The following is an 11,575-nucleotide window of genomic DNA, read 5'->3' on the forward strand; positions in this document are numbered from 1 at the left end:
CCCGGTTTGTTGCAGGTTCGCCGGAGCACTCGAAGATCCAGCAGAGAGCGCCACGTGCCCAGCGTCCGCTGACTCTTGGTTCGGACAGGATCAATTACTATAATATTATAATAATATACTAATTTACAATATTATAATAATACTGTATTAATTAGTATAAGTGACAACAATATTAAAAATTAAATTATTTAAAAAAAATATATAGGATGATCGTTTTGATAATTTATAAAATTTAGGATCTTTTTACAATTTTGTTCGTATCTTGGTTTTTACTTTTTCTATTTTGTAAGGATCATGACAACGTGTTTTAGTGAGCGAAAATAAACTCATCAGGCCCACCACCGATAATCCCCATAATGTTTACATTGCAATGGTCATGTGCACAGGATGACGTGTCCCTCGACAAGGCAAGTTCACGTCCGCGATTCACTCTCCTTTCTCCATGTGTCCACCGCGACCACCGAGCGCTTTAACTCCCGCCTCCGTTATCTTCCATCCCCTCGGCTCGGCGCCGGATGCAACTCCAAAATTTTGTCTGTTTCGCTCTCATACCGCCACGACGCCGTCGGATACGGACCCCGAGATATTCTTAAACGGAGGTTAGATTCTGACGCAACCACGGTCGCCTCCTTCCCCGTAATTTAAAGCCTACTCTCGTAGATCAACAAGCAAGGGAGGACACGACGGACGGCAGCTATGATGATGGGAAGAGGGATTAGTTTTCTCAATCCGACGGTCCATGTTCCCCCGGTCGTGGCTCTCGACGATCTGGCGGCCGGGAACTTCCTCTCCTCTCCCCTTCCCGTCAGCGGCGTCGCCGCCGCCGGCGACTGCCTCCCCTTCGACGAAGTCACGCTGGCGGCCATGCGGTTCTACCTAGACCACGAGGAAGGAGCCGGCTCCGTCACCGACTCGCCGCCGGTGGTGGACGCGTACGCGTCGGACGAGTTCAGGATGTACGACTTCAAGGTGAAGTTGTGCGGCCGCGGGCGGTCGCACGACTGGGCCGAGTGTCCCTTCGCGCACCCGGGCGAGAAAGCGCGCCGACGGGACCTTCGGAAGCACTGCTACTCCGGCACTCCCTGCCCGGACTTCCGCAAGCCCGGCGGTTGCAAGCGCGGCGATGCCTGCGAGCTAGCGCACGGGGTGTTCGAGTGTTGGCTTCACCCGGACCGTTACCGGACCCAGGCCTGCAAGGACGGCACCGAGTGCCGCCGCCGCGTTTGCTTCTTCGCGCACACCCCCGACCAGCTCCGCGTGCTGCATACGCCGCCATCATCTCCGCTGCAGAGCGCGACGGCACCGGAGTCCTACGACGGATCGCCTCTGCGCCACCAGTCCTGTTTGCAGTCTTACTTTTCCAGAAGCCTCGTCTCTTCGCCGACTTCGATACTCAACTCGTCGCCCAAGTCTTCGCCGACGGTGTCTCCTCCAATTTCGCCCAGCGGCGCCAAGCTGCGGCGGGCGTCGTGGCCGGCGAGCTCGGGTGTGAACGAGATAGCGGCGTCGCTGAGGCAGTTGCAGCTGAACAGAGCAGACTCTATGCCGAGTTCGAAGGAGCTGCATATGGGAAACAGTACTGGCTTCATCTCCCGGCCGGGAGCGCTTGCTAGATTCAATACTGTTTTCCGTAGCCTGCCGACGACTCCGACGGGCGTAACCGCTGGTTGGCCGGAGGAAATATCCCCGGTGGAGAGAGTGGAGTCGGGGCGAGCGCTGCGAGCGAAGATGTTCGACAGACTGACTAAAGATCACATCTTAAACAAAGCAGAAGCTACAATGGACGTGGAATGGGTCTCCGAGCTGCTAAATAGTTGAAATTTAGCAGAGAAACATATGAACAATTTGACGGTAAAAAGCTTGAATTTTGAAGGTAGTGTCATTGCCCTTTTTCATGGAAGATGAATATTTGAACCTCCAAAACGGGAGATAAAGAAGAATTTGGTAGCTGAAGCGGTTCTTTTGCTTCTCATGGGCGAAGAACGGAGGAAGGATTAGTCCGATTTGAAATAAATGGAGTCAATTTGCATCGTATATAGAATTAGAGGTTTGATCGAAGCTGCTGTAGCACTCTCTGCAGATTTCTGTATTTTGATTCCCTGGATGTTCTCGATGTCATTTCAGTTGACTGCTAAGCGTTGTAAATTAACCGCAAATTGAGATTGTAAATGTTAAAATTTCTTATCCAATGGATTTCACATGTTTGTCCTTATCCTCCACGTGGCATGGCGTGGCGTGGTTGTAATCTTGGATTCGAAAATATGCTCTGCATGATTAAACATAATAGATAATTAGAAAGGAAAAATAATAATAATAATATAAATTTACGGTTTTTAATACTAATAACAATAAAATTTGTGATCATGGTAACTGAATTATCACAATAAAATAAAATTAGTAAAAAAAATAAGCATGTTTTTTATAACTACAAAATACAAAAAATTATTGTAACAAACAAGGCCCTATAAGGTCTCATGATGTTAGAGCTTAGGTTTGTCATATTTAACTATTGACTATTATTATTATTTTTAGTTGATGATATCATAATTTTGAAAGCACGAATCAAGCCAAATTTGGTCAGTGACCAAGTGTTAATCTTGTGAGTTTTTTGTTTGTTTATTTATTTGTTTGAAAACTTGATCATTTCCCTTCTTCATCCATAACTATAGCTTGATTTGGCTTGAATTAGTGCTCATGAAGTTCGTTGTCAGGACTCGGGAAACATAACAAACTTTTCATTTAGTTATAAGCAGTCTCGTTGCCAGTCTCACAGCACAAGGAGCTACAAAATTGTAATGTATACACAGAACTAGAGAATTAATATATGGGTACGAGCACTCTTTAACTATTTTCACATTCTTTGCTTGCTATGACACAACATCTATAGGATCGCTGATAAATTACTTCTGTAACATCTATAGGTTTCCTAATTGCAACATATTCAACATGCAATACTTCAGATGTCACCATTGCCGATCCTGGAATCATCTGTCGCATGCTCATCGTGATCATGGTTCTTGTTGGCTGCATCCAGAAAGAAGTGATGTGATGCCTCATCTTCCTTTTTGGCGTCCTCAACATGCTCATGACTGAGAAAGCTAGGTTGATTAGTTGAGGAAAGCAGTCTTGCCCACATCCTATCTGTTATCACAACCTTCTTGCATCTCTCGGTTATCCTCTGTGACATTGAGACAAAAATCATTTTAGCAACGTTGATCAGCTTCTGAACTTTCAATCACAACTTTTAGTTTCGAATGAGGATTTGGTGTGAATTAGTATTAGTTGCATCTCACAATGATTAAGCAAACAAGACTTACGTGGAAGGGTATGTAAGCGTGTCTTCCGTTAACAGGCCCAACAATGAAGCCGGTGTATCCTGCCATAGCACCATGTATGGCACTATGGGCAAGCAATGTGCAGTAGACATTATCTGATGCATTACTTGGAACTGCACGAATCATATATGTAGGATCTACAAAATGAAACATGTAATAAGTAATCATATAAGTATTAAGCAGTTAGCAAAAAAAAATAGGATACAGAAGATTATTCATAGCTAAAGTACCTATATACTTGAGAGTTATGGACATCTTATGGTTTGAAAAGTGATCCTGAGACAGAAAATCAGTGTCTTTAAAGATCTGGCAAGATTCTGAAAACAATGCTTGAAAACTAGTAAAATTATTGGTCTTTCAGGTACGATTAACACTACATTAGGGAAAACTCTCTGATTGATTTTTGAGAAGTTGTAGAACCAAAACTAAGCATTAGTAACCATCTAGAATGAGGATTTTATCTGTGTATTTAAGGATGTACTTTAGAGTAAATCCTACCTTTATCTTTTGTGACAACCAAAGACCAACATCAAGTAGAAGCTTATTGCCAGAAGCATCTTGATGGTCCATGGATTGCATGCTTTTGGCAATAAGATCTTGTCCTGCACCCTCAGCAACAACAATAACCATGTGACCATTTTCTTTGAGCCGTCTTTCAATAAACTCCAAAAGTCCACCTTTGCCTTCCAAGTAAAAAGGGGATTCTGGAATTAAGCAGCAATCCTGTAAAGAAGGGGGAAAAATTACAAACTTAGCTATAAACATAAAGTTCTTTATCAATGTACATTCTTGATGGTCATCTTCAGTATGATGACTAAGAAAATAATAGGACCTACCACATCACGGCTTGCAAGAGTGGCATACATCGCAATAAACCCTGCAATACACATAATTTAACATACAGTCAGAAGGCAATACTAATATATTAGGCACATGTTTAATTTCTATGAACCAAAGGCAAACATACATAGTAATTAAGATTTGCATTTTTTTTTAAAAAAAAACTTGATTAGTGTCAGTCTCAGGTAATTAGCAACTATGAAATTTAATGTGATACACTTTGTTGGGATGAACTTTTATACAAATGATATCATATTATCTATCACTTTAAGTATCAACTCCTATTATTTCAGAAAACATAACACCCAAATTTAGTCTAAGTTGTGGGCTAACCAAGGAGCTACTTAGATGAGTTAATTACTATTAACTAGGTTTAAGCATTTTAGGCTAGCAGTTGGGCCTAATAAGTCAATGAGTTAATTCTATTATCAAAGCAAGTCATGGCAATTGGTATCAAAGCGGACTTAATCCTAGGGATGGGTAATTCTAAGCACGGTAAGGTGTTCAAAAAGTTGGCGTGTGTTATGGTGTAGCTACCATTGGGCTTCACATGTTGCCAATCAAGGATTATTCTAAGATATGAGATAAAGTTTGGGTCTTGACAGGATCTCAAAACCTTAAGTGAGGGAGATTATAACACCCTAATTCATGGTGAGTTGTGGTCCAATCAAGGAGCTTTGTAAATTTAGCTACTATTATCTTGACTTAAGCATTTTAAGCCATAGATACTAACCACTGTAGCGACCCATTAGCTTCACAACGCCAATACCATTTTCAACACTTTCAGCTTCAACATGCGCTGCATTTATTGCTCTCTGTGCCTCCTCCACAGCAGTATCAAAACCAAAGGACTTGTCTATGACCTAGTTCAGAAGAATAAAAGTAAAAAATCAATAAGCATAAATTAGTTTGAAATCCGGAAGCACAAGAGAAAAATTGGCAAGAAAGCAATGGAATACTAAGTACCATTATGTCGTTATCTATGGTCTTTGGAATTCCAGCAATAGAAACTTTGAGTCCACGTTTCTGAATTTCCTGAAAATATACCAGAAAAGTTTCAGGTGAATCTGATCATGAAGAAGAAAGCATAAAATATGATTACAATATTTATGGCTACGTTCCTTTCACTATAGAAGCCTTTTCATTTATGATTACAATACCTCAAAGATTGCAGAAGCTCCTTTCTGAGTCCCATCACCTCCAATTATATATACCTGGAAAGGAAAAAATACAGAACAAATAAGAATATATGACGACTTCAAGGAATGTCACTTGAACCTTTGAAAATTAACATAGAAGAATCTAATGAAGTTGTTGCGAAATTAACCTGATTAATACCACGATCCTGAATACTATCAACAATCTTTAAAGTATCATGACCACCTCTTGATGTGCCAATAATTGTGCCTCCTCTTTTATGAATATCATTGACGCTTTTGGGAGTGAAGGTGATGGTATTGCGAGCATAAAAGCCCCTATAACCACCCTACACATTTTGAACATTAAGTTAGTTGATGAGGTAATTTAGATGATGAAAAGAGATAAAACATTCAATTTTTTCTTGACAACAAAAGGATCAAACACCATTTACTTGTTTCGTTGTTACTTACGTCTATTCCAAGGACTTTAGTGACACCATACATATCATACAAGCCACATACGATTTCCCTGATGACAGTATTAAGCCCCGGGCACAAGCCTCCGCATGTCACAATGCAGGCATGCACCTCATCTGACTCGAAGTAGACCTGAACAAGCATGAAGAATATAAAGAAAGAAACCAAAGTCATTATCTCTTTTCCTCGAGTGTTAACCACTTCAGTTTGAATGGGTTCCGTCTATACTTATTTAAAATAAAGAGAAGAACCTACTTTTTGACGAGGCCCAGAACGACGGAAGTGCGTCCCTCTTGGACTATTCTTGTGGACCACGATCTACAAGCATTATAAACATCAGTGATCCAGTTTTTTTAACCTTCGAAAAGTAGAAAAATTCAATTTGACTAACTATTTTTCAGAAACAAAAATGTATAGCTTTATAAATTGATTTCTTCTAGAAAAATATATAGGCAATAAAGTAATTTCATGGTCACCTTATGCGCAACTGTGTCGTCAACGTTCACAAAGTATTGCCTGTGAGAACAAAGTTCAATGAACGATTGATTCAGGAATCAGGAATATCCAAAGACAAGAAGCTAAGATCTGGATAGTTCCAAAGAAACATACTTGACAACTGAGTATGCTGGATTATTTTGTAGCGGATTCGGATAGGCCTGCCAACGAAATACCCAAGCAATTAGGAAGATTAGAGTGAACTGAAAGGAGGAAATCTAATCTGAATTAGATTAGATGCATATAATAATATCCAATAAGGAAGCTTAACAAACAAAATTCCCAATCAATTAGAAAGCTGAATAAACACCAAAATTGAAGCAAGGCAACAGAGAATCCCCAGCATACTATGACCTCTTACTCAACCAAGCACCGGAACGACAAATCGAGAACTCCAAAGCCACTACAAATCAACTAGAGATGCCGAATTTGAACTCCTTTCACAGAAGGATCATCCAGGCAGTAACAAAACAGGGACTTTTAACTCACCGGAAGATCCGTCAAGTAATCGGTAAGGTGGGGCACGTCCTCGAGAACATATCCCCCATCTCCGTACTCAATTTTCTTCAAAGGTTTGGAATCGGACGCCATCGTGCTCCCCAGACGCACCTTTACCTCGCTCCCTTTCCGCGTCGGCACCGTCACCGAGGAGAGAGAGCTCCGGAGGTCGAACAAGCGACTCGGGTTCTTCACACTCCCGTTAGACTCCGGTTTAATCGTCTGAGGAAAGGGAGGGTTCTGCAGTGGCTCCATGAGTGAAGGAACGACGATAGATGTTGAAGTAAAGTTTCTTCTTTGAACCTCCACCTGGAGTCGCCATACTTATAGCAGAGAAGGTCGTGAATCTGGCGGCGTCGCCTTCGGTTCCGTTGCGTCCCAGTTTCCGCGAAGACGAAGAGGAGAACAAGACTGGAGAGAAACAGAATATTCCGTTATCGATTCTTTAACGGAGACACACGGAAACATTCAATACACGTGGACGGAGCTGATTAGCAAAGTTTTAATAGAGGGAAAATGCAACTTTTAATGGTTTATTATATCTGCATTTTTTTTTTAAAAAAAAAATAAATTTATCTATGTTAGCTTTTGAAATTTTTCACAATTTTTTTATTTTTCTTCCTTCCATTTTTTAAATAAAATCTATAAAAAATTATCCACCATTTATAAAAAACATAAAATGTTAATCGTGATTATGTAATCATCCAGCATTATTCATTGAATTTAATACATCTTTGTCCGCTATTATTATAATCACATGACATCTTGTTACAAGTAACTTCATATTTTACCCTTCATAATTTCTTCCATAATTATATGTGCATTTTTATAGAAAGATAACAAATATATATAATTAAAAATGTAATTAAGTAATGAAAATTTAATATATAAATTTCATAAAATTTTAAATATATTTTAAGAAATTTTATTTTGATTAGTTATAATATGTGAAAACTGATATTTAAACTATTTGGCGATTTTTAAAACACAACCAACCCAATACACTCATCCAAAGGACTTTTATTTTAAAATTAAAATATTTGTGAAATTTTAAATATATTAATGCTAAATTTAAAAACAAAATATTAAATGATTTGATTGAACACGGGATTGGACGCCGTTTGAGTCAAAGACAGGAAACAGCTTATTTGCACCGGCATGCATTCCGCGGGGAGCACGTGCCGGACTAACGCGCGACCGTTTGTCCACGTGTTAGCTACAGTTGGGCGTTGGAGTCTCCCGAGGTTCTTCTTTTTTTCAATAACGTCCGTCAAAATGGATTTTGTTAGCTTTATAAAGGAAAAAAAAAACACGTATTTAAGGACCATTCTAGAATTTGGAATTTTTTGTGGCTTGGAGGACATGTCACGAAAAGATGGCTTGCGGAGTGGGGTATGTGCACCAGATAATTCCACGCCATCATCTACCTTCTTGACGCTTCCATTTCTAGATCATGTGGAAGGGCAACAAGTGTGGGACCCACCATACAAATTAAAGGACTGGCCACGTTTTATTCTTCTTATTTTTAGAAAAAAAAATTATGCGTTACTTTTTAGCTCACGCGCGTTTAATTTCATTGTATGAGACCACTCCCACTTTGGTACAGTTGATTTGTCGTTTTTATAAAACAAACCCTACTACTTTAATTGGATTGAAATAGTAAATCAACGAGGGGTGATAACAAAAAAATACGCTCAAGGTATCTTATAAAAATGGATCAAAGTAAATTAATCAGATCAGTATTAAAATACAATAAGAACAATTATCACCATTCTTCCTTCTCTTGTCTTGCATTTGACAGAAAAAAAGAGAGAGAGATTGTAATTTATCCAGTAATTTATCATTTATGATTTATATATTTTTTAATCTGATAGATGAAAAGAAGAATTTATATATTAAATAAATAGATGTTATGAAGATGACAAATTGTAGTTATAGATAGAGCAGTTTCCTTATCGTGATAACTTATGCCATCCATGTTTTTTAAAAAGATTTGGTAGCCACTAATTAAAGTAAAACATAAGTTCAGGAAAGCAATTGTGAATTTGTGGTTCTAATCATAAAGGATCGAGCAGTGAATTCCCTAACAATTGAATTACTCTTTCATCAATCAAATCACATCTTTATCAAATATATATATATGCGATATCTTGCAAGGCTTATAAAAAGGTAACATTAATTAATACCTCAATGGAAAAAATTTAAATTAGTGGAAGTCATTATCAAGCTTTACTTATCTTTTAAAAAGTCTTCCCTGATTTCTTTATCTTAATTATTAATATAGAAACGCATACAGCCAACGAAAGCGCTAGTTAATTAACAAAGGCATCGAGAAAGTGGAGTACTTTAAACGTGTGGCCCAGAACAAGAAGACGGCAAATAAAAAAGAGAATAAAAAGTAAAAAATAAAAACAATATTGTTGGAAGAACAAACCGTTTCGTTAATTTGGTATTCGCATGTGGATTAAGAAAATTAAAACCACGAGTATGTCGCCTAATTTGACTTTCGTAATTAGCATAATCAATCAGGTAGAAAGAAGTTAAGGCAAAGAAAGATATGTTGACTTCTCTTTCATGGATTGCATGTTTGACCAAATGTTTCTTATGACTTGAAGGGCCATGCCATCTAATACATCTTTATTGACATTGTCAACCATCGACGGCCATTCTCGATGCCTGGTTCATGCATTTCTTCGATAAATCTTAAATTACAATGACATCAACGACATTAATTAGCAAATAATCCATCACTCTCCTTTCTTCAGTGCAGTCAGATCTCGACAGTAAAGATAGGACAACCTATCATCGAGCTTCGACATGATCTGTGAAGCAGTGAATCCACGGTACTTGTTTTCGCAGGCTGAGACACAGATATCCATAATGTTCTTCAGCATCCTGTCCTCCTGATGGAATGGCTGAGCCAAAAATTCATCAAGAGGCATCCACTGTGACAAAAGTTATCATCCATTCATTTCTAAAGGTTAGAATATTTTTTTTGTAGAAAATGGAAATCTGTACCTTGGCTGCTGCGATCTCAGACTCATCGATGGTGATTTCAGATGATGCCGGTTTGAGCATGCATATAAAAAACAAGTCGGATTTCTCAAAAGCCACATAGTGAGCATGCCTGGTAGCATATAAAAACAAGAAAACAGAATTTCATGACAGAGATTTAAGGTCTGGAGAGCTTTTATAATGAGATAGGTATACCTGAACGCAAGTAGTTCTACAAAGGTAGTATCGATCTGAAAAATAAAAAATATAAAGTTAGAAACTGGACGAACTGCTTGCAAGACCACACGAATCCCCTCACCCCTGTCTCTTCTTTGACTTCTCTTACCGCTCCAGAAAATATTTCTTCCGACTGAGAAATTTGAGTAAAAAAATTCGTTTAGCAGTGTTCATTTAAGAAATTGTATTGGTATATTTGCCAGAACTTGGAAATTAGAATACCTTGTTGACGAACCCAGTTGGTAACTTCCATATCCCATAGCACCTTGAAGGGCATTTCTTTTCCTTCACAACTAGCACCTGAATAGAGAAAAATAATGCAGCAGCATATTGGAGAATTAACTTGTGAAGATAATGCTGAATTTGTATTTTAAAAAAAAAATAAATAACACAAAAGAACAACCTCTTTGTTATCGTTGATAACAAATCCTCCTACTCCAATTTGATGAGTTGCCGTGCCAGGAAGCATGCAAGGTTCATCAGGAATCCAGTAGGTTAACATTACATATCCTGGATCAGCATGGTGATAGCTAAAACCCTCCTGACAAATTAATAGTGGAGAAATATTAAATAGTAATCATTATTAATTAACCGAAATCTTTATTGTCTTTCTGAACATTTCTAGTAGGAATAAGAAGACCCACCTTTAGAGCAATTGGCACAAGTTCTGCCTGTTCTTCCAGTATCTTGAGCCAAATCCCTTTCTTTCCCTGCATCAGATACATTGAATGATACGTAGTGAAAGCCAAGCATCATTTTGAGCAATGTAAGATAACAAAATTCCAACCATTAGTTTCCAGTGAGAAACTGAAGATTGAAGGACGGATGAAAATGCATTTGAACTATTCGGCAAACACTGTGAGTTGATGATAACTCCATCGTAATCGTCTTCCCAGGCATCCAACAATTCAACAGTTAAGGTCTCTGTCGTGCTCAGGTTTGCACGGTTGGCACTTCTCTTGTTCCTGTGGTCTATGTTCGGTAACCGATCCAAATACTTTATTGGATTTGGTGCTTTGAAGAAAGGTAGCTTGAACGTCAAATCTGGACTTCATAATTAATTTGATTAGAAATCTAAAGAATTATATCTTAGAGTCTCGTCGTTAGATCTGATCAAGCTTGATTGAAATAAACTTGTTTAATCCAACTACAACTCCTTAACTAAATAAATAGAGTTGGGCTTCTATAAAGCATGCTGAAGTCATATACCTGTTACCTTTGTGCTGCAGTTAAGATGAGCCATACTTGGATATTTGTTTCCTTGGAAGGCATAGTTGAGTGAAGGAAGTGATGTAGGAGCTCTAGTGAAAGCCATTTTTGTTTATTTTGATGTCACAAGCTATATCATCACGTTGAATATATAGACATCTCCCTGAAGATGTATATGGATGTGCAAGAGGATGAGAATTGCATTAGTTGATACATTCACTGCAACTAGGACCAAGAATTTTCCTAATGTTGGTGTGATAATGAGTCCATAAGATCTGGTTATTCAACCTCTAAATGATAAGAATCGCTAAAGTTCATCCAAATTCGAGAGATGATTGATACGGTGCATGA

The 11,575-nt window shown here is 38.7% G+C and overlaps 3 protein-coding genes across 5 annotated transcripts; 1 reads left to right on the forward strand and 2 right to left on the reverse strand.

Annotated features, from left to right (window-relative positions):
• Positions 1–570: 570 nt before the first annotated feature.
• LOC122000758 (zinc finger CCCH domain-containing protein 2-like) lies at positions 571–2,184 on the forward strand. The gene has a single exon (XM_042555210.1). The coding sequence runs from the start codon at positions 697–699 to the stop codon at positions 1,816–1,818; it is 1,122 nt and encodes a 373-aa protein (XP_042411144.1). The 5' UTR covers positions 571–696; the 3' UTR covers positions 1,819–2,184.
• Positions 2,185–2,724: 540 nt separating this feature from the next.
• Positions 2,725–7,187, reverse strand: LOC122000760 (ATP-dependent 6-phosphofructokinase 6-like). Its single transcript, XM_042555211.1, has 14 exons — positions 6,776–7,187; positions 6,401–6,447; positions 6,268–6,307; positions 6,047–6,109; positions 5,786–5,923; positions 5,503–5,661; positions 5,336–5,389; positions 5,142–5,210; positions 4,909–5,038; positions 4,172–4,212; positions 3,834–4,058; positions 3,566–3,611; positions 3,318–3,472; positions 2,725–3,178 (listed from the first exon to the last, which is right to left on the reverse strand). Exons 1-14 carry the CDS (start codon positions 7,037–7,039, stop codon positions 2,957–2,959), a joined length of 1,653 nt encoding a protein of 550 aa, XP_042411145.1. The 5' UTR covers positions 7,040–7,187; the 3' UTR covers positions 2,725–2,956.
• Positions 7,188–9,349: 2,162 nt separating this feature from the next.
• On the reverse strand, positions 9,350–11,351 carry LOC122000761 (nudix hydrolase 8-like). 3 transcript variants are annotated; one of them, XM_042555213.1, is made up of 9 exons: positions 11,225–11,351; positions 10,803–11,059; positions 10,660–10,725; positions 10,419–10,556; positions 10,238–10,315; positions 10,125–10,148; positions 9,995–10,029; positions 9,803–9,911; positions 9,350–9,729 (listed from the first exon to the last, which is right to left on the reverse strand). In XM_042555213.1, the coding sequence occupies exons 1-9, from the start codon at positions 11,328–11,330 to the stop codon at positions 9,532–9,534; spliced, it is 1,011 nt and encodes a 336-aa protein (XP_042411147.1). In that variant the 5' UTR covers positions 11,331–11,351; the 3' UTR covers positions 9,350–9,531. The 3 variants fall into 3 exon arrangements, with proteins under 3 accessions (XP_042411147.1, XP_042411149.1, XP_042411146.1); XM_042555215.1 differs by having other exon boundaries at positions 9,350–9,699; positions 10,098–10,148; XM_042555212.1 differs by having other exon boundaries at positions 10,098–10,148.
• Positions 11,352–11,575: the final 224 nt, after the last annotated feature.

The sequence above is a fragment of the Zingiber officinale genome, chromosome 7A (genome assembly GCF_018446385.1).
Source record: "Zingiber officinale cultivar Zhangliang chromosome 7A, Zo_v1.1, whole genome shotgun sequence".
NCBI lineage: Eukaryota > Viridiplantae > Streptophyta > Magnoliopsida > Zingiberales > Zingiberaceae > Zingiber > Zingiber officinale.